This window comes from Pyxicephalus adspersus, chromosome 7 (genome assembly GCF_032062135.1).
Source record: "Pyxicephalus adspersus chromosome 7, UCB_Pads_2.0, whole genome shotgun sequence".
Lineage (NCBI taxonomy): Eukaryota > Metazoa > Chordata > Amphibia > Anura > Pyxicephalidae > Pyxicephalus > Pyxicephalus adspersus.
This window is the reverse complement of record NC_092864.1, coordinates 16,316,120-16,340,075: the sequence shown is the minus strand read 5'-3', so window position 1 is coordinate 16,340,075 and position 23,956 is coordinate 16,316,120. Positions and strand designations below refer to the sequence as shown.

General features: G+C 39.1%; 1 protein-coding gene across 2 annotated transcripts; it reads left to right on the top strand.

The window, feature by feature from the left end:
- On the top strand, positions 1-20,591 carry AMDHD2 (amidohydrolase domain containing 2). Of its 2 annotated transcripts, XM_072417641.1 has the most exons (11): positions 1-4,484; positions 5,254-5,390; positions 6,907-7,046; positions 8,321-8,375; positions 9,111-9,323; positions 10,406-10,494; positions 11,561-11,705; positions 11,853-11,960; positions 12,228-12,296; positions 15,803-15,904; positions 16,880-20,591. In XM_072417641.1, the coding sequence occupies exons 1-11, from the start codon at positions 4,402-4,404 to the stop codon at positions 16,963-16,965; spliced, it is 1,227 nt and encodes a 408-aa protein (XP_072273742.1). In that variant the 5' UTR covers positions 1-4,401; the 3' UTR covers positions 16,966-20,591. The 2 variants fall into 2 exon arrangements, with proteins under 2 accessions (XP_072273742.1, XP_072273741.1); XM_072417640.1 differs by lacking the exon at positions 16,880-20,591 and having other exon boundaries at positions 15,803-16,192.
- The last annotated feature ends 3,365 nt before the right edge of the window (positions 20,592-23,956 follow it).

Below are 23,956 nucleotides of genomic sequence, written 5' to 3'. Positions count from 1 at the left end.
TTCACAGGGTATTTTCAATAACTGTATTTCAAAATATATCCCTTGGTAGCATCACAGAGTTAGGTGTGTGCAACAAATGCCTTTGCAAACAGACATTACAGAAAATTACTGGAGGAGGGATTGATATAAGACCAGTCACCCTGCAATTTGAGCATTCACTACTTGTGTGTTAACTGCAATGCACAAACCACGTGAATTGGTGTGATGTGATGGTGGTATGGTTATGGCTTGGGTAAAATTCTTTAGTGTAGGCAAAGAAATCTCTATACAGAAAACACAAGCACCTGATCCATTATGTTAATGCTGTTGATAAGCAGCAGGACTACTTTTAAACAATCCCTACATACATAGTGTTGGGTATTTTGAAGTAATAACTCTAAAAGTTTGGATGAAGCAAATAGTCTTTTTCTTTTACATTGGAGGTTAGAAGGCTCTTTCTACAAAGTCACAGCTGGCAGCGAATTACAATTTTAAGTTGGTTGAAAGTATTTTTAAAGATTGTTTGGCGCCAGGTGAGTTGACTGAACCAGACTTTTCTGGTAAATATAATATTGTAGGATTACCTGGAATACAGCGGAGTTCATGTCGAAGATATATTTGGTTCTCTACCTCCCACCATAACATACATTGTGTTCCTAACCCTTTAGGAAAAGGTTGCCACCATCCTCTGCCCATGCAAGGATTATATTTGTATTCCAATCATTCTGAAACATTGGCACATAGTCTTCTCTCTGGAAATCTACCTTTGAACCACGATGCAATTTTTGTGTTCTTAATATGTAGCTTTAAATACAGTACATAGGTGGTATCTTTCCACCAAACAAGATTTGTAAAATCAGTTCTGTTTTTTACAAGCAGTGCTTAAACACAAGAACTCTTTTCAAAAGAACATGCCGGGACATTTTTACCATGTAGTCTGGTGCTGATGCAGGAAATTAAAAATGATGAGAAACATTTGGAAATACTACACTTGCTGATCTGTTTTGGAAGGTGCAAGCTTGCAGCTGTTTTCATATTGCTACTTACAAAAACCTGGGTCTTATCTGTCCAGTAAATGTTATGCTTCTCCCTTTTTCTTTCCACACTCTCTTGGTAATGGCACCACCACAAGATGTTAGCCCAGTGTTAACATACAGTAGCATTCTCTTGCCACACAAGGTAATCTAATAATGCAATATGGTACATAATACAGTGAAGACATCTGTGTTTGACGTGCTATTGTTTTGCTCACCCATGGAAAAGTTACTTAAGTTTAAAAATGTGTTCTTGTCCTACTCGAGCACCAATTTTTTGCAGGTTTGCACCTACAGTGAAGTTCTGGTTACTTTGGCCTGCACAGTGCTCTGTTTGGAGACTGGATACACAGGTAATCCAGGTTGTTGGTAGGTGAACCTGTTAGGTTTTCCCAGCACCTATTGAAAATAACTGCATTCATTCTAAAACAATTGCTGGGTGTTTAGAAGAATCCTGTGTGATTTGGGATACCTTGTATATACCTGCTGTTAGTCCGTGACCTACAACAGATTGGAACCCTTAAAAAAAAAAAAAAAAAAAAAAAAAAAAGTCATAAATGTCTTCCTTCCTCTAATAACACCAGTGACTGGTTTATATGACAAGAAGCTGTGCTACATAAAAGAATTTTTGCCACTGGATTAATGCATAGGTGTGGTAATATGCACAGGTGGCTGTAAAGAACACCCTTGGTTCCTAAATATTTGCTTATTCCAAGGTTCAGCTTTAAAGTTTTGAAAAAGGTCAGTCTTAATTTCTAACCTATGTGCCAATAGCTTGCACAGCCATAATATAGGAGATACAACATGTGCTAGCACCCAACCCCCACGTAAAGCAGGAAAAACATAACCCTCCCAGATAATTTTTGTAGCCTCCCACATTCCACAAGAATCTGTTAATGGAAGCACCCGGGAGCTTGCTGCTAGGATCTCGTTTTCTAATTGGTGTGTTTCATTCAGAGGGTGCTAGTTAGGAAGTAGTGCATGGTCCTGCAGAGCCTGGCTCCTTAGAAGTCTGCGTTGCTGCAAGTTTCCTTTACACTTCATGGACAAACGATGGCTGTATAGGAGCTGCTTCTGAAGCTTGGCCCCATTTCAGGCCTAAAGAATACAATTTAGCCAATCATATCCCGCATTACATCTCTTGTTTATTCTAACAATGCTGACTTCTCATCTTGATGTGACATTTGGCCTATATTAAAGTTCCTCAAAGGTCTGCCACCTCGCCAAGTCTTTGTAACTTTGAATTATTTTTATAAGTATGGTAGGAATAATAAAAAAAAAATCATCTTCAATCACACAGATCTGTCCAAAGGTTAAGCTACTATCACTAGCAGGCCCTGGATGAATTGTGTTGCACTTTTGTTGTAGCTTAATGCATATCTACATTGGCTGCAATATTCAACTGCACGCTGAAGCTTTCACCATCTTTGTCACAAGATGTCTCAGTTGGATGACACTGTGCAGGGTGTCATGACCCAGCCCCATATGTTTCAGGATGTGCGGTTTCACAAATCTACAGGTATACCTGACATCAAAATATTCAGCAACGGTACCCCTTGTAGTAATAAGTGGCACCTGTTAATAAAATGTATTACTTTCGCTCCGGGTCAATGACTACCTAAGATGACATCCCAGTTCTAGGAGTGGATGATCCTGGATAAAAGATGAACAACGATTCTGATGATAAATGCAAATTACCACAATGACATGGGAAACACTGAATAAATATTGTATGTGCTGCACATCTACACAACATGCATATTTTATACCTGAATACACAGATCTGATGCTGAGTCCATGTTATGGTGACGCCATCTCTCTTCACAGTTGGTCTTAAAATCCTCACCACCTTTAAAACTCCACAGCAGCCCCACAATAAGGCCCTTCCTCAGCTTCCTGCCATTCACTACTTGCTGGGCCTTGTGCCAAAATTCCCCTTCTTTCCTGGATCATGGCACAGAGCGGACCATCGCATGATTTAGGATGACTACACCTTGATATTTATATACACTGCTGCATTGCTTGTACTGTCTGCACTATTCGAGATACCATGACACTATCATATGGGTAAGTACATACCTACAGCAGAACACCTGACCCATAATATCAAATATATTCCTGCACATCTTAAAAAGAATAAATGAGCAATGCCTTCCATATTGTAAACAGTGTAATATAGTAAAGAGAACCTGTCCTAAAAAAGGAGTGCTCTGAAGTAAATCTTTCTCTTACCAGCTACTATTGTCCACTCAGGCTTACCAATGAGAGCCAACAAATGTCAAACTGGGAAACCTCTACACCATCTTAAAGTGTTGGAACACCTCTAAATTTTAGAACATGGGTAAGGAAGACACCTCCATGGATGGGTGATATGCTCCAAATGAGTGTGGCTACATCTGCAGGTATGGGAGTCTGATCCTATTCGCTGCATTTATTGCCCACGTGGACATATTGTGAGGGAAAGGACACCCCAGTGTTGGTGGTTGGGGGAAGAGAATACCCCAGTACCCAAGAAAAACTTGCTGGCTCTCATTAGGCCTAAAGCAAGTCATAAGCAGGTCAGGAGGAGGTGATGTCCATGTAAACATTTGTTTGTAATCCATTTGAGGATAAATCTCCCCATTCTATCATTTTTTTTGTCTTGTTTTAGGCTTTAGGTGTCAGATCCTCCGGCAGAATCATTTCTGTTATTCTCATCCAATAAATCTCATCTCTTTTTATCCATTCTCTTGCATTGGCGGCCCATTCATTTGCGCTACTTTAATGTAATGCATGTGTAATCAAGTGATATACGGATAGGTGTGATCAGGCCCATGGCGGTTTCCTTCTATTTCAAACTAAGAATAATTCTTTTTTTTTTTAGCAGCAGCATTTCAAGAATAAAAAAAGGTTTTAATAAAACACGTGACACAGACCCTGTTTGCATTGTCAGCGCTCAGACTTCGCCCTCTGGTGGTTAAAACTAAAAATGGCACGCTACTAAACCCTTTACTTTTCACTGCATACATTCTCAGGGCGATTCCCTTTTTTCCAATAAAAAAACGTATATGCTATAAAAATATAGATTCCTTGCGCAAGGCTAATTTTGACATTACAAAACATCTTTGGTTTAAGAAGCATTGTTTCAATACCTAAAAAGATGGGTGTTTTGGCAGGGTGACCTCCACAACATGGCCGACGTGCCATTCACAGTATGGCCGCCGCACAGCTGTATGGGTCACGTGAGACTGTCCCGGGCCTATCCTTTCACGTGACCGTTACTCATGTGACTGGCTGGGATTGTGTTGTAGTAAGCAGAGATAGCAGGGTGAATGGAGCAGGGCGGCTCTGCCGGGGCAGGTGAGGGCTGGACAGGTCGGGTGTGCTGTGTGTATGTCCAGGTTTAGACATGCCTTCCAATAAGTCAGTGTCTGACGCCCCCATCACCCAATTCAGGAACTGCAGGATCCTCAGGGACCATGGACTGCAGTGGTGAGTACCAGAGAGAGCTCATTTACTGCTCTGACCGGTAAATATTTATATCATACATCATGTCTAAGGCCTAATTTACCAAATTACTGGAATTCACATGTCACATATAAAAAAAAAAAAAAATATGTTTATATAGCGCCAACATATTCAGTAGCAGTGTACAAAGTCCTTATTCATGTGACCTGGGACTTCAATGCTGCAGGGTGGGAGTGTTAGACACCACAACCCCCAATTATTGATCATCTGCTCATATGGAAAGGGCCATACTATTTTTTATAAACCATCATTGGATATATAGGCGCTGTGTGTTATAAATAATCAGGATTTTTTAAAAATCAAACTTTTTATTTTTTTTGTTGCATCTCTGAGATAGCAGCCACTTCCTCTGCATGCATTCCAGTGCTGACTGCATCACATATCTCAGAATGGGTTGTAGTGATGGTGACAGCGCTGTATTTACATTAACGGGTGACAACACTCCTGACCCTTTAATGGAAAATGTATTTATGTTTAAATAGGAACAGAGGGTAGCCTGTAATTTGGCCATGCAAACACATTTTGGACCCAAATATATATATATATATATATATATATATATATATATATATATATATATGAATTATTAAAGTAGTATTGAACTCTTCTTTGAAGATCATTTGCAGAAAAGTTGCTTAGTGCGTCTCCTAGTGGTGGGGCACCATTTTTGGGCCACTTTGCATTCCAGCCTGGCTACCCTTGTCACTATTTCATCTCTGTCCCTGACTTGTAGGGAGGATCTATGGGTGCGACAGGGGAGGATCCTGAATCCAGAAAAGCTTTTCTTCGATGAGAAAGGGGCGGCCGATGTGAAGGTGAACTGTCATGGAAGAATTATTGCACCGGGGTTTATTGATGTACAGATCAATGGTAAGACATTCACATCTTTAACAACATCAGGTCTGTTTATGGAGAGAAGGAGAAATGTGCTGCTCATAGAGATTTATTACTTTTTTATTATTATTTTTATATACTTTAAATTAATATATATTAACGTAACTGCACGTTTTTGGCATATGGGAGGTAACAAGATTGCCTGGAGGAAACCCACACAAACAGGGATAACATACTCCATGCAGACAGTGTCCTGGCTGTGATTTAAACCTGGGACCCAGCACTGCAAAGGCCAGAGTGCTAACATTTGAGCTGCAGCATCGCCCTTCTCATTGTAACCAATCAAGTGTTAGCTTAAGAAGTTTGACCACTGAAAATTATATTTTGTATGAATGGGGTTCTATCCTGCCACTGTTGCATGGATCAGCTCCTGATCTTGGATTATCCATAAATGTTAATAAATATGACATAGTGAATGCCGGATAAAATGACCACAATAGGTGAACAGACTTAGGAATTCAACCCAGCAATCCAACCTGTATGGTCTGTGGGAGATTTAAGTATCTCTCAGATGGTTTACCCACCAGCATCTTCCATTATTAGAATGATGACAGAAAAAAGCTGATTGGCTGTAGCAGTCGTGTCCCCCCCCCCCCTTGCTCCCGTATAGTTTCTAGCTATGAGGTCCTCTATCATACTTCTAGAATGGAGTATCATAACAGATCTGATTAAGACCAGTGCTCGGCAACCTTTCGGACCTCATGGACCACTAAATTCATAATTTAAAATCCCGCAGACAATTAATATGATTTTTTTAAAAAAGATAAATACATTTGTAAAATAATAATCTTCCTAATGGTGCCTGATGAGGACTGTGGGGGCTCTGATTCATTGATCAGCTCACGGTTAAGTGAAGTATTACTATTGTTACTAATATCATTAGTTGTATTATCTTTGGTATTACTAAAGAAATGAAAAATATTTGCTTGCTTTTTCTCACTCATTATGGTTTTATTTCACTCCAAGACCAAACAAGAAATTTATCAAAGTCAAACAATTTGATGCCATAAAATATAACAGTTAAAGAAAATACACAGTTAAGGCCATACTTACCTAAAAGATCATCTGAGAAATAAACAGATAAAATAAAACAATGGGATGAGAATCGGTATTGGCGGAGCGGGGTGACTGTTGGTAATGGTGGAAACAATACTGAAGCATACGGCTCAGCAGCAGTTGCCTCATACACCTTAACACTACACTGACGTCACGCTGCTCCTCCCTTGTTTTTCAATCTCTGGTACATTTAGTGAATTTAGTACAATATAAAAGCGAAAATTGTCATTCAGAATATAAGAATTTATTAAAAAAATTATTTTTGTTTTGTTATTAATACATTTTTCTCGCCGACCTCTGGTTGCTGACCATTGATTTAGACTATTACAGCTTAATAGAGAATCCTTCATTGGTGTATCAGTGTGGAAACTGGCATAGTGTGCCAGCCATACTGCATGCAGGTTCTGGTCTGATCTTTACCATCTTTAATTTGTAGGTGGATTCGGTGTGGACTTTTCCCAGGAAACCGATAATGTTAAAGAAGGGATTTCTCTGGTTGCTCGTAACATCCTGTCACACGGAGTGACCTCGTTCTGCCCGACCCTGGTGACATCGCCCACATCGCTCTACCACAAGGTATAGACTGAGAATATCTGATGGTCAGATCACTATGTGCTAACAAACTGCACAAAAAAAGAATAGCCGCTTCTTCAGGGAAATTGATGTCAGAACAACAGAACAAACAGATATCCGGTGATGTTAAAATTTGGGTCAGTCCCACACTGTATGCAAGACAGGTATCATGGAGAGCACTGGATTAGGGTCATTGGTAACAGGTGAAGGTAATGTCTTCAAAATTTCACCAGTATACTTTTACTGTTTTAGTGATTCAAAAGTTGTTTCATACGTGTATGTACACCATTCACCCAGCAAACAAGCAAGCATGCCTATAGATTGCAAAGAATGAGGTTAACACTCTGGCCTTTGCAGTACTAGGTCCCAGGTTCGAATCTCGACCAGGACACTATCTGCATGGAGTTTGCATGTTCTCCCCATGTCTGTGTGGGTTTCATCCGGGTACTCCCACATCCCCCTCCCCCCCAAAAAAAACATGCAGTTAGGTTAATTTGCTACCCCCCAAAATTGACCATAAACTGTATTTATAGACAAATGACTGGTAGGGACATTACGTTGTGAGCCTCTTTGAGGGACAGCTAGTGACATGACTGTTAATGACTGTGGTACAGAAAAGTCAGGACTTGATAGACCGAAAAATAAATCTTTTTCAATGCCAATGTTTTTTTTTTACTTCTGCATTTTACCTAATTGGGTAGTATGCAATGGTGAAAACCGGACGGGTTTGGCTGACACCACCAAAGGAAAGCTAACAATTAACTTAGTATGCATTGCTCTGCAGATTCTAATTCTTTCCTGCTTGATTCTGCATAGTCCCTGTATCATGCAGCAGCAGAAGACCTTTGGTCTTCTGGTCTTGTTTTCTGCAACATTTGCGGTTTTCTTTTTATTATACTGTTGTTACTTCAGGTATTGGCAGCAATCACAGAATTATGGGTGTTTGATATGGCACCTTGTTCACTATCTTTATAAGTTTCTGTATAAGGTTACCTAATGTCTAGGATCTCCTGTGCCTTTAAATCATGTATAGTGCTACAATTTCCATTATAGTCAGCCTTTTCCTTTTGCAAGCCTTGCTCTTGATCCATATTTACTTTGAGTGCTATTCTTCTGATCAGTGCTATAATTAGGTGTGAGTTTGATATGCTTATATCGTTGTTGTTTGGTGTGTTCTAGCTAGAACAGAATTTTCTTTTGTGATTAGAGTTCCCCTATTATTAATAAAACTAGAATACAAAGCCACTTGTGACTCTAATCCTCTTCTTTATTTGCAGGTGCTTCCTCAGATAACTGTGAACGATGGAGGGCCACAAGGGGCTGGAGTGTTGGGTAATGATCTTCTGCTTTATACATTCAGACTAAACTCCATCAATATGTTCTTTACTGAGATAGATGATTTCCCTACTAAATACTTAATACTACGTGTTCCCCCTAAATACTTCCAGGTGGACTGAGCCTGAGAAGCCAGCTTAGATTGTGTCAGGGGGACACAATCTACATTATAGACTGGGTTCCCAGTCAGCTTTTCCTAGAACCCTGAGAATCTGAGAGCTACATTTAGGTCTATAAGTCTGTGTACATCGCAGCAATATTGTTACATTTCTAAAAAAAGGCTGCCTGGTGTTGCTGCCAATCCCAATAGACACCTCTAAGGTACGGAGAGCTTTTTTGCCATAGGTGGGGATCAAGAATATAATACAAAAAGATGAATTTCTTGCTGATATTTGAGATCACTGGTGGTCCTTCCACTCCAGTGTTCTTTGCACATTTACCATTATCTCCAACAGGAAACCATTTGTCAGCTGGAGTGCATACAGACTGGAAGTTGTAGAAAAGTACTGGCTTTCATTTAGGATTTAGATTTTATTTCACTGGTCACTTGTCAGTGAGAATAAGCTTGTTGGTAATTCTGGTCTTCAACTTCATTGCCAGCACAATTTTCCACATACTCCCCATTCTGGCAACAGGCTGAACTCTAACCTGGTTGCTTTCCCTGGAATACCTGATATTTATATGTCTTTGTGGAACTTTCTGAATAATATATAATCTCTATATGCCTGGCAGGTGTCCACCTGGAAGGACCATACATCAGCTCGGAGAAGAAGGGAGCTCACCCAGAGCATTGTCTACGGTCATACAGTGAGAGGGGTTTTTCAGAAGTTATGGATACTTATGGCACCTTAGATGGGGTCAGCATTGTGACTTTGGCCCCAGAAATGGGAAGAAGTAAAGATGTGATCGAGGAACTGGTGCAGCATGGAATATGTGTCTCCCTAGGTAGTTATATAATGTTTTCTATGTATGTATTCCATGTTTAGATAATGTGGACCAATGTTTTAATCATAACCAGGGGGATCCCATCCACCTTTTGACTATTCAGGTGGCCTACATATGTAAACAGTCTGTAAATTCTCCATTTACAAATTTTCTGAGCACTTCTTATATTAGTGGATAGTCCACAGGAGTACAGAGCAAGCACTGCAGCTCAGATGAAAAGCTATACTGGGCTTGCTACTGCTGTTCCACATTGGGCAGGTTGAACCCTATTCACTTAGCCCAAGAATGAGTATAACTGTGGCTAGGCTAAGAACTTTCAAATATTGCGGTATTCCTAACAAGACATGATAATCTTTAAGACAAGCCCTTACTTACCTATGCAGATGCAGTCACTGTGGAGGAATTCCTCCTCTAAGTTTACAGCTGAAGCTTCTCAGTTTCACTTCCTTTCTTTTGCCAATCTTCCCCTGCAGCAGTGAGTTATCAGCCTGTCAGTCTACTAATCTCTAACACAGAGCAAGGGCACAGAAAGAGGACAAAGGGCAAAGCGTAAGAGCTGACATCAATTACTTAATTGCTAATGTCAACTTTAACATGCTGCACAGTGGCTGTAACTAGAAAGGTCAGTGAGGACTTCTTAAAGATGAAAATAATCTATCCAGTTATGAGATTTACAGTTGTAACATACAGAGTTTCGCTTATAAGTCCCCTCACTGCCCCAACCCTGTGATCGGATATTAAAAAAGAGAAGCCACAAACTAATTATCTTATCCGTTAGTCACTCTTCTATCTGCTCCTATCAGCATAGCAGTGTAGTAAACCTACCTTACTCCATGTGCTGCTTCTCTCTTATCCCTCTCTTAGTTCTGTTGAGGCCTAGACTGATACTTCATCTATTTCAGATGTGTCATTACAATAAATATAATGATGTTTTAATAAATATAGAGCATTGTTGCTTTGTTTTTTTATATATTTAAATGTACATAGTCTGACCACAGTTCTACATTAAAGAAGTTGTATTCTTTCATGAAGCTGGAACGAAAAGTCTGATAAAAATAATGTTGATGAGTGTTTTGTTTTAGGTCACTCCATAGCTAATTTATCTCAGGCAGAAAATGCTGTGAATCATGGGGCTTCCTTTATTACTCACCTCTTCAATGCCATGCTGCCAGTAAGTGCGTATTTTCTACTTGTGGTGTCTTGTGGTGTCAAAAGTTTGCATTTTTAGAATTTGAATCTTCACTTTCTAAGTAAGCCTTTGGTTTCATAATGGATTGCTTGGGGTTATGGGTATTACCCTGAGTGGGATCTTGTGGCAGAACCTTAACCCCTGCCTGTATGCCCTATGCCCTATATAAGGGTATATAACAACTAAGTTTTGGGGGTTCTAATTTCTGGTCATCCAGTCTCTGTCCTGTGTGTTCTTCGTGTTTATACACTGTTCCTTCATGGTGCACTGTTTGCACACATCTTTATGTATGTTATTTTCTTACATATGATAAAACAATTTACCCTCCATTCTCCTGAGATTTTGGCTGAGACTGTTTAGGGGAATTGTGAAACTCTTTAAGGATGAGTCTTTCTTGTGTCATCCATATAATATCAAACATTACTTTGTGATATGTTTGTAATAAAACAAGTGGTTTGATATTGTACATTTTGCCCCAATTACATATTCTTATATTAATAAACAGAAAAACATATGCTACCTCATACCTGGATATTTCCCAGGGATACAGAAAGAGAGGTATTGGCAGCAGAGGAGTTGGACTATTAGGAGAATGAGCAAAGTAATAGGTTTATTAAAGATATGGATCTCTTGCTTCTCACAGTCTCGGGACTCATATTTGGGGTTAAAGTATTCTGGTGAACAGAGCCTGTTCACCCCAAGAATATATCTTTAAGAACCTCAGTAACTTGCAGTATCATGCGATGTAAAAAGCAGAAAAAGTTTTTCTGTACACATTTACTAGGCTAAATTCACAAAGCTAACACAACTATTTCTAACACAATAAAAATAGGAATAAGTGCTTTTAGAAAAGTGATCATTTTTAGCAGAGTTTAGTTAGATTCAAACTTGGTTATGGCTAAAATAAAGATTTGTTTTGTGAAAGTTTACAATTATAAGTTGGTTCAATAATTGAATAATTGTAACATAAGTAAATGGAGTAGAGTTGTCTTTTAGCAGTTTTTGAATCTTTGTTATAAATGATCTGTATTGTAATAACTTTTTGCAGTTCCACCACCGAGATCCTGGCATTGTGGGTCTGTTGACAAGAGACCGCATTCCAGACGGGAAAACCGTTTATTATGGGATGATCGCAGATGGAATACACACAAACCCTGCCGCACTCAGGATCGCACATCGTGCACACCCCAATGGTGAGTATGCTGGGATTAGATTGAGAAAAATCTCTGTCTGCCTCATCACTATTGCAAAATTGTCTCCTTCTTTCCAGCACATGTTATAATTCTGTGAGATATATTTGCAGGAAGAAACATACATTTTATGTATCTTGTGCATTGCAGGCCTGATCCTGGTGACAGATGCCATCACAGCCATGGGTCTAGGACCTGGCAAACACACTCTGGGCCAGCAGGAAATCCTCATTGATGGATTAAATGCCTATGTGGTTGGTGAGTATATCACTGGAATCCTTTCTCTTTATCTTTATGCAGATATGAAATCTCTCCTATTTATAAAAGTATATACATTTTTTGTTATTTTGGATGGTGTAGGAACAGATAAAAACCTTACGTTTGCACAAGCATTTGCAACCATTTTTTACAAGCTGTTTCAATACAGGATTTAAGCAGTTACTACCTGTTATCATTCTCTTCTAACTATTGATGATTGAAATATTTTGTTGACGTGTTAAAAAATGTATTTTCTGTTCCCTTCAGGGACCCATACGTTGGCAGGCAGCATTGCTACAATGGATATGTGTGTAAGGCACTTTCATGAAGCCACAGGTTAGTGAAATCAGGATTACGATACCCGGTTGAGACTTTCTAGTGGTGCTTATTATTTTAATGTATGTGATATGGATACTTTTTTAGTTAGTTGGGTTCAATGAACATACAGTGTGTTGACTTTAATTTGGTAAACAATAGCACTGATATTTACCACTTTAAATGTTTACTAACTAAATGGAACTTGCACCACTGAGCAGGGAGAGAGTTAACTAGCAAACCACTTCAGATAAGAGGACACCCTACTTGTAGGAAAGTGTATCCAAGTGCTGGAATGTGATCTGTGTGCAGGACATACATATAATGAACACTTTTACTATACAGTTTCTACAGTAATAAAACAATTAGGGGGGTAATTTAAGGACTATAGGCTGTTCACTTATCAAAGGGAATTATCCCTTCGCAAGCTGAAACTTCACTTTGCAAAGAATAAACAATCACCTGCAAGGAAATGTAATAAAAATGTAGTAGAGCTTCAACTCATTCACTAAACTAAGTGAAATATTCCTTTCAAGGAGATACTTTGCTTAGTGAACATCCTAAACTCTCTTAGTAAATAAACCGCAATGTTTTATTTGATTAACCAAGATGTCAATGACTGGGGTCTTCCAAAAAGAATGAAGATAGTTTAAAGGGAAGATGTAATTGCTCTCTTTATAACCATTCCTCTTCCAAATGAAATATTGACTGGTGTTCCTTTAAGACTATTCACTTGCATGGCTAACATGTGTAGCAACAAGAAGAATGTTGTTGTTAGGGATGGACCACAAATATGCTGCTCAGATTCTGTCAATTCTTTCTTTTATATTTTATAGGACATGTCTTGGAAAACAAAGTTCAATTTTTTTTCAATATTGGCAACTGGATAACTTTGCTTTTCAGATGCATTGATAAATGAGGTCCAGATACATTACATGAGCCAAATTTGTACAGCAGTTAAAAAATGACTGGTGTCCTCCGCTGTGCACCATGCTTTGTCTGCATTCATTTCTATGTTCTGAGTATTGATTGTGGTGCTGGGGTTAAATTAATCATCGGTTGACAGCTGGGTGTTTTAAATGCCGGGGGCAGACTGTCCATGGTGATCTGTGTATCCATCTGTTCTTATTTAACTCTTCCTGTTTGCTGTATGGCTTTGGCTTACATGACAGCTGAATGGCAGGATTTACTTTCTCTATAATGACCAATGTTCTCAAAAGAAAGGTGAAGCTATACACCTTCCATTTAGAAATTTTCAGACTAACAATTTATGGAATGTGGATTTTTACCAATTGAAAATTCAGTCAACACCAACTTGGTATCATTTAGTTTTCCAAACCACTATGGGCTCTATTTATAAAACTTCACATCTGACATTCACTGAACATTCTCTTTTGTGGAATAATTTGAAGCACATGGACCTGGAAGATTCGCGTTTAGAAAATGTTTGGTGAATGTCAGGTAAAGTGACTGTATGTATCATAAAGGCTAGATTCACACTGGCGGTGAGGTTGCGGTGCGCTTACTGCTTCCTCATGCTAGGAACTGCTGCCTATGGGGAGATGGTAAATGGTATCTATCTGCAGCAGTTTCATAGAGAATAAAAAGGGATGGCGGTGTGTGGTTTTATTACCACTCACTGCTACTGGCTGTCAAATGCGCAGATGCTTGAACACTCGCACTGAGTGTTTAAGTGGACAGCTAGTGGGGAATTACCCGGGATTGCTTGATCCCAAGGCAAACAGTTGCTATGTGTTTTTTTTGTCTTTTAGAAATGCAATTACCAGTATTTTTTAATGCTTTGTTGGACTTCATCTGTTGCTTATCTGTTCTGCAACCACTCCATGTCTAGATGCACTCCTGGATCAGCTGCACATCATTGTTCGAAGCGGGTTTCCTGATGATAACAATAGTGGGCCATGTATGTTTAATATGTGCCTGTAGGGCAGCTTAGAGTCTCCACTGGAAGCACTGGTGATAGGGTAACGATACACGAGAGCAACTGAGAAAAGGAAGCATCTGGACAAGGACAATTATTACACAATCACTAAACATTATTTTAGTAACATCTTTAGATTCAAAATGGCTTTAAAGAATATATTAAAATGTAGTGATTGGGTTTAGATCTATTTTAAGGCTACTTTTCATTTTTAATGTGGCACATTATTGGAAAACACCTTGCTGGAACTTTAAAAGGGTGTCCTAAATTTGTATTTTCCTTTATGATCATTGGGAACCCGTATATTACACACCACATTACAGCATCACTACATAAGAAGAGTTGTAAATGTAGCAGAAACAGTCAGTAACTTCATTTATAAAAGGTCACAGGTTAATAAAGACCCCATGCAGTCTAATTGATTGAGCATCATGCATAAAATTAGTATTGAATGAATAAGGAGATGATTGTTTGCTGATGTTTTTGTAACATACTGGAGACAATAGATTGTGCACCCATATTTATTGCATATCGGTTATATGCATTAGTGTGCTGTTCCCTATTTCTTTTCCTATCAGAGGTGTGAGTGGAGCCTAGGAGAATACAGATGGAACCTACAAAGCGTGGGTTTGTAAAACCACATGTCACAGAACTTCCCTGAGAAGGTGGCTTAGTTATCTGAGGGAATGAGCAAATATCAGGGTTTGCATTGTTGTAGAAGATCAAACTGTATAACCAACACAAGCTAGCAGTGAAATGACTGGGTTGGCAACCCAGTGCTCCCGCCTCCTGGTAGCTTCTAGACCCAAGTACTCACATGTCCCAATATTCCGGTAAAACTAGAAGTTCAGGGTATGTCAGCAGCTACAGGGAAGGGAAGACCTGGTCATATGACTCAAAGAGGTCCCTTAGACTGCATTCCTGCCCTTTGATCTAAGTAGGCAAGTTGACATGGTCTCTTTAACTGCATTAGGAAACCAGTTCTGAAAAATGAGAAACAGAAGTTGCTGTAGTGCATGTAGGTATGATGATGACAAAAAATATGATTGGTTAGGATGCATCATTTGACTTTCACATACTATCCTAAAAAAGTTGAAGTGACCTGATCCTTGCACTGCACATGGGGGGTCAAATACAAAACCAGTCCCCTCAAATTGAGGAAGAACAGTAGTAAGTAGTTTTGATTACTGCACATAGGAATGCTTTCACACCAAATATTACACAGATCTGGAAGAATACACAAATCACACCAAGATTTATGTACACACCTTTTGTATTTATACATTATTTGCTTATTCTGGATATCAGCTTTAAGCATGATATGCATGTCAAGGCACATTGTTCCATGTTATTAATTGTGAGCTTTTTATTTAGGTTATTGAGCCCAATACTTGAATATTCATGCGTGTATTTTGACTCCCACATTAGTGTGGCGGTGAGCTAAACCACACATGTGAATGTATCCAACTCTCAAAAGTGTCCCTATCCCCACTGTATTCCTGTCCACTCTTGTCTGTCCATTATGCAAACATACTGTACATCGATCATCATGTTAAGGTGATATACTGATCTGTGTGCCTTGTTCCAGGTTGTACAGTCGAGGAAGCACTAGAAGCTGCATCTCTTCATCCAGCACAACTCTTAGGCATACAGAACCGTAAAGGGACTTTGGACTTTGGAGCAGATGCAGGTATAGTGGTGGCATGGGTCAACACTGACCTTCAAAATATGGAGTTGATAGATGTAGAAGCCAATATTATGGCACAGGGGATAGAATTGTTTTGTGATTGCTGCATTCAGTATTCTGTATTGGGACAAACTTCTTTTTTTTAATACAATCTGTGAAAAGGTCACACTTAGCCCCCCCTAGTGGTAATCCCGAGTGTGACTCGGGGTGCATTTTTCATGCAAAAAGCGGTATTCCTGAATGACACACGGGGTTGCTAAAAATATTTAAAAAAAAAAAAAAACACTTACCTTGTTCCGTTGTCGTCCCCCGGCGTCCTGCAGGTCCTCGCAGATCTTCAGGACACGTCCTCTTCTTCGATCTCCAGCTGGCAAATGCAGAAACGATCTCCAGGTGTTTCCCCGTGACGTCGGTGCGGGCGGGAGGAGCGGCGGGAAATTCAAATAATTTTGTATTGGATTCAATATAAAATACATGCGTGAGAGATGAGTGAGAGTGTGGGCATAGTTATTAGGGTAGGCTCAGCCTGACTAAACTCTCTTCCTCCGCTTTATAAAGATCACAGGACTGTGCACCTAAGCTTTCATGTACATGGCCAGCACTAAAATGAACCCGAAGCAGCATAACACAGATCTCTGCTGATAATTGTATAACAGGCCCTGTTTGAACTGTGAGCCATTTCCACAACCTAAATTATATTAGCTTAGTGGCTTTCTGTGTCAAATTATTTTGTAGTTGGGTAAAACCTGGATCTTTTAAATAGAGATGCCAAATGTAAATGCAGAGAAAGGGACAGAAGGCAATCGGTTACTCCAGTTTTCTCGCCAGTTGTCCTGGAATCATTCTTTTTAGCTGATCATGAGCAGGTCCAACACTAAGCTGTAATATAATGACATCAAATATCTATTATATTGTACATCTAGCGTTTCTTTATGTCTTTTCCCTGCATTTATTTTTTTTTGTTTTTTTTTTTTACAGATTTTGTAGTTTTGGATGACAACCTGAATGTAAAATCAACCTATATAGCAGGAGAGGCTGTATGGATGAATTCGGCTTCATCATAAAATGATTTGAGGACCTGCTTTATTGCCATCCATCCCCTGCCGTGCCTTATTTTCTGGCTGCTAATCAGAAGATGATTCAGTGTTTTGTGCATTATCATATTGCAGCCACACAATGTCGCCAGGGCGCCGACTATTAGCCAAGGAAAAGAGCCATTTATCTTTTGTTAGGATGTAGATGGACCAGGGCATGGGCAGGATGTAGATGGACCATGGGCATTCAGCTTCATCTAATCTAGCCATTCTCAACCAGGGTTCCTCCAGAGGTTGCTAGTGTTCCTTGAGCAATGAGCAATTTATACCTCTCAGGTCAGTTTACTGGACACCAATGATCTTTTCAGCTATCTGTAAAGGTGACATTCTTCCCACTGGCCAGCAATGTAAGAGGCAATCTTCTCACTGACCACCATGCTATTACACTGAGCTGTGGATATAGTATTGATAGAAGGGGTTCCCTAAGACCTGAAAGTTATTTCAGAGTTGAAAAAGTTAATAAATGCTGATGTAGACAATCCTGGTCATTGGATAGGTGGGACAACTTGGTTAACTGCAGGGAGTGACAGATGTTAACATGCTGCAACAATTGCAAAAAACTTTTTGTTTTGGGTGGATGGAATTTGAACCATCTTCCAGCTTTTTATATCTGTCCTGCAGTAAATGTTTTCACTATCTGGATCGCCCATTATATCTGCACCATTGAAAATCCTAGAGAGACTGTAAAACCCATTTGAAGCCCCAGAAATTGAGTGAGAATATAGAAACAACAAAAAATATCCTTGCCTGCACAATTCTGTTACAGTAGTTATGCATGGTATCTAAATATGCCTCTTGTGCCGTTTATAAGGCATCCAAATTAGACCCACTTGCTATTAGTAATTGGCTATTAGACCTGGTCAGATATGTCCCTCCTCTTCCCTGCAATATGTGCCTCTACTATGGCTGTAGCTGTGAATTATGCCAGCATTATGCAACCATAGGCATTTGTGTTAAACCAAGTGTTCCTAGTATGTTGCTCATTGTACAAAATCTGTGTAGACACTCCTCTTCCCTCCAATGCCAGCAAATGCTGGTTTCTAGTTGTCACTTGGATAAAGGTTGTGGCTGTAACTCCGCCAGCAGAGGGCACTGCAGTTTTGAGGTCAGGAAGCAGTCTATGCACTTTATTTTAAGAAAACGAAAACAGTCACAAATCCTAGTATGTAAGGGTATAAGACAATATAGAGGTAAATAAATATATATATATATATATATATATATATATATATATAATAAATATATTATATTAAAAAATGGCTTTACAATGCCCTTAACCTACGTAGCATTTTGTCCTGGGGATTTAGGAAAGCAGAGGGTGAATCTGCCTGTCAGTGACAATCATAAGGTACATAAAGGTTAGGCAGCCATTAGTGATATTCTTCAAACTATTGCAATTGTTTTTCCCTGCCCAATATAATATGAGACTACAAACTGGCTGTCCGAACTTTGTAGAGCTGACACTTTAAGCACTAAAAGTTCCACTGTAATGGACATGCGTCTTTAGTATGAACCGCAAGGGAAGTTAGGTGGGTATTGTAGCTTTACCAGCTATTCAAGATATGTGTAATATGTTCCTGTCAGCACACATACTTATCAGTACTTTTAGAAATATGCATGACCTTCTTGCAAACCATTTCTCGATTGAATTTTATGACTTTGTTTTTTTTTTATTGGTGCTAATATGTAGCTATTCATGGGTGCAACCCCTTACACATCACTTTAAAACTGAACTCAACCTAGTGTAAACTCACCAGTCCCTGTTCCCCTGCTGTAGTCTATTTAGTCTTGGCACCCGCAGGGGAAGCTGGGACGTCCCGGGTATCCCTGCTACCAATGCTGATGCATGCGCAGCTCAGAGAATTTTAATTAAAAAATTAGCGATGAAAAGATGAGTCAGGTAAGAATGCTTATTGCAGAAGTTACATCAGGTAAGAATGCTTATTGCAGAAGTTACATCACTTGTCCCTTTCTGCAATAAAGCCCTGCCTGATCCCAAATTGTTAGAGTGGGTGCAAGTGAGTTGCTGCAAGTAGTGCCTCTATAGTAGGCAACCTTCCTATCCATGTAAACTCACCCTAAGGCACTACTGCCTCTGACTGATAGTCTCATATGAGGAAGCAAAACCCTTCTTCTACCAAGATGGCCACCTCCATACAGAAAGATGAAGTGCAGAATAAGGCATAGTAAGCATGAAAAGGGGAAAGGTCAACTGCAGGAAGTCCAAAACAATACTGGTGACTAATACAGGCTCAAAGCAGACACAACCAGCTCACATGTTATTTTGGTATTGGTAATCATTGCTGGGGGCCATTGAAATAAGTGAGAAAGTGTGGACTAAACACTGCATGGGCATGGTGGGCATCACTCATACAGTATGTGTGATTTTCATACTTGGCAATGAGAGGAACATACCTCACAGTACTAAACCCCCTTATTAAGTATCCATGTTGTAGAAGCAAGACTGAATGGACTTACTGGGAATTTTGTTGGATAGCTTTAAATTGTTCTTTGACTATCATTTGTTGTTCTGACATATTCACCCCATACACAGGGGTGAATATAGAAAAGAATATTGGCTGTGCTACTGTGTTCCACTACCCAAGATAAGATGTAATTGTAGAATTAAGCCCTATCTTGGGTTGAAGCATGTTTGAAAAGGGTTTATTGCCAGGTTGCTGTTTTACTATTGAAAAAAAAGAATAGCTGGTTCTTTCTATGTATTTATCCCCTCCCCCTACCGGGTGTGGCCTAGACAAGGTATCACTGTGCAACTTATAATTATATACAATATATTTTATTTCCCAAATGTATAGCCAAACAAATGTGTAATCCTTTTTAGTAGCCTGGGCTCTAATGCTACTTTGCACATGTGTACTTTAGATTACAGCCATAAGGGGGCACTGCAGCACCTCAGCACTTAACATACAAAGAGCTGTGGTTTTAAGCAAGTCACAGCATCCAATTAGAATGCAGCTTTTAGCTGCTTAACACTGTCAACCTCTTGGGAGCTCAGTCCTGCAAATTTCTGCACTCCGCTGCTCTATGCATTGTTGTACTGTCTACAATTATATTGTGTACCTTTGTCCTAATAGAACCTTTGATATGAAAAAAAAATTGTTGTTTAAGGTTGCTTACAGCAAAACTCCAGACAAGTAGGTAAATGTCCAGGTAAAATACATATGTATACTTTTTACCTGTTAAAGGGTTTGTAATTCTTTCCTGCCAATTTTGTAATTTATGTACATCTATACTGCTAGAGGGGGTGACACCTTCAATTGTCTAGTTTGACAATTCAGCTTCCTGTGTCACTGCATCATTGGAGAATGAAGTACGAGAGTGACCTCAGTGTATCATAAAAGTGACCAATCCATGGGCATGTTAAATCATCCCCCATTGTATGTATGATAGATGTTTATTTAGCTGTTTATCTGGAGTTCATCTTTAAACATAGAAAGCCATATATCATTTTTTAAGCTGTTTAGAATTTTAGGCTTTTTCAGATGTTGGGTTGCTATACAATATATATTGCAACATAATGTATAGAGTTGGGGGGTTTAAAAAATGCAAGCTAGAATAAAATACATTTATCTACACTTGTTTGTCTCTGTTCTATGTGGGTAAATCCAATTCTCTTGTAATGGTCTTGATTCTTTTTCATTTTTGGGAAGGAAATTTGTTTAGAAAAAATGACCTCTAAATATTCAGATACTGTTACCTTTGTAACGCCATATTTATTATGTAGGTGTGATATGTAGTAAATATTTGGCAATCCATCCCTCATACATATATTATATCCCCAATATTTTCTACCTCAAGGGCTTGGGGAGATACATTAAAGAAGATTACTGTAATCAGTTTGATATCCCTTTAAATTACACTGACTTGTTTCTAAACTGTCTGAATCATTTTTTGCATTTGCACTGTGTATATACACACATCAGCCACTTTATAAAGCATGCATGTTCAATAGCATGTTCACACAAATATCTAATCAGCTGATCGAATGGCAGAAACTTAATGCATTTAGGCATGTAGAGATGACATGGTAAATTTAAACCGAGCATCGGATTGGGAAAGAAAAGTGTTTTAAGTGAATCTTCAGAAACTGATTATCTGCTGGGATTTTATGCAATCTAAAGGGTTTATAAAAAAATGGCTCAAAAATCGTTGCTCCCAGAGTTCAAAGGAGTATGGCCAGACTGGATTAGACTGAGAGAAAAGCAACAGCAACTCATTACTACTAATTATAACCAAGGTATGCAGAGGAGCATCTCTGAACACACATGTTGAACCTTGAAGCAGATGGGCTACAGCAGCAGAAGACCACACTGGGTGCCACTCCTGTCAGTTAAAAACAGGTACCCGAGGCTAAATCTCACACCGGCTCAACTAAATTGAACAAAAGATGATTGGAAAAGCATTTCCTGCCCCGATGAGTCTTGATTTTTGCTGCAACATTCGGATGATAAGATCAAAATTTGGCATCAACAACATGAAAATATTGATCCATCCTGCCTTGTATCAACAGTTCCGGTGTTCTTAAAAAAAAAAAAAAAAAAAGCTGCCTGTGAAAAAAATCCACTCTAATACAATGTCAGCCTAACATCTCTGTGTACAACCCTTCATGGTCGTAACGACTTTTAATTACAAAGGGGATTCTCATAGCTAGTAGTATTTCCCACTTGTCAAGGTTATAAGTTTAAAAACTAGCAAAGATTGAATATTGGGGTTGCTGTTTCAAAAGTAAGTTTGTCTAGGAGCCTGAAATTAAAAAAACAAATTGGGGACCACCCTAATTTACTAATTTAGCACTACTTACATAGCAAGGAGCATTGGGGTGCAACCCCTAAAGTTTTACCTACATGTCCAAAAACTATACATTACCTTTTCCATGTCCCTAATTTGGACCCCAATTTCTCTTGAACAGAGAGAAGTACAAAACCAAAAATTTAGGTGCAAGTGGGGGGTGGGGGGAAACCTGTGACTAAGCATCTCTAAAATGTAATTGCTATGGCATCATCAGTACAAAAAAATCTCTGGCCATCAAAATGTGCTGCGCTTATAACAGAGCAGCGCATTTAGTTGGCAGAGTTCTGACTGCCATAGCGATGCAATTTTAAGGGGTGCAATTAAAAATTTAGCAACTGTTAGTCACAGGTGTCTTGCACTTGCACCTACATTTTTGGTTTTGTACATCTCCCCGTTCCAGAGAAATTGGGGTTCATAATAGGGAAGTGGACAGGGTAGTGTAGTATGACAGTTGATGTTTTGTGACAGGTAGATAAAAATTAAGGCGCCGCCCCCCGAAGCTTCTTTCACCAATTTTTTTAATTGAAGGCTCCTAGACACACTTACTTTTGAAACAGCAACCCCAATGTTCAATTTTCGCAAGTTTCTACATTGATGATCCCCCATATTTTGAAATTTCCTAAAGGTGGGGAGATGAAATGTGGGATACTAATAGATATGAGGCTGTGTACCCTGAACATTTCAAGTCGTTATGACAAACAAAAGGGTTGTATACACAGATGTAGGGCTACTAATTATGACATGCAGCATTTCACACACAGCTATCAAATTGTGCTTCTGATGACGGCATTGTACACCCCGGGTTGTACATGTGCATGCCCCTTGAGTGAATTTTTTTCATGGGCATTTTTTTTTTTTTTTTATGATAGAATGATGTGAGGAATATTTTTATGGGACACTTTGGATCCCTTGGTACTAATTGTTCATTGTTTAAATGCCCTAGCCTACTTTAATATTGATGCTGACCATGTACATCCCATTATGACCGCTGTGTACCCATCTTGTGATAGCTACTTCCACCACCATAACACAAAGCTCAGATCATCTCAAACTGTTTTCTTGAACAGGACAAAGAGTTTGCTGTACTCGAATGGCTTTCACAGTCACCAGATCTCAATCCAATAGAGTACCTTTCGGATGTGGTGGAACCGGAGATTCCCGGAGTTGGGGGACCACTGTACCCATGCTAGATTTTTGCCCCAGAATTATCTAGTATGTTCATGCAGTTTACAGCTACCTAGATAAAATCACCTTACTATATAAATGGAGTGGAAGTGTGGGATGAATTTTATTGCCGTTCAGGGCAGTTAGCAACTTTAGTCTGGTTCACCAGCATGTATGGCCTTGATGTGCACAGTGGTACAATAACACCCACACATTCCTGCCAACTGAGGAACTTGACTGACCATGCATTCTTTGATGCTGCTTCCCACAATAAACATTTTAAAGACTCATGGTGCATGGCTCCAAGCACAGTCATGTGATGATAAGTAATGGGGCGCCAATGTGGTGCACAAGGGGCATGTAAATGAGGGTTTTATGAGTGTACTTTCCAAATTATTGAGATAAAAAAGTGAGACGCCTTTTGGCTTTTTTCACATACAAATACAACATTTTGGAAGTGGTATAAAATTTATAATGTAATATAACATTTTAACAGTCAAACAGAACATTTTTGGTAGCGCTCAACACATTAGGATAGAATAAGGAAAAATTGAAGGGGGAAGAAAAACAGAGGGACACTCTGCAAAGCATGGACAGTTAGTAACCATAGCAACGGTTTCAATGCAAAAAATATAATATTTTAAAAAAGGATGTTTTGTAAAATAAACCAGCAGTCCAACTATTGGGGACACAGACTACAAAACTATTACTTTTATTGTGAGAAATTAATTCTCATCTTTGAAATTTGTGGGATGCTTATTATTTATATTTAAATGTCTCACAAATCTCTTTTTAGGTGTTAAAAAGTGCCAAGTGTAAAAAGAAAAGATATGTGTGATATCTATATTTATTTATTTATTTTGTTTAAAGGGAACAGAATGTATATTTAACAATATTAAACCCCGCACTGGGGGGAACATTTGTGTTGCGGAACTAAATTGCACTGTGCTCCGTTTGACACGAGGCGGTATTGTCACAGTACTCA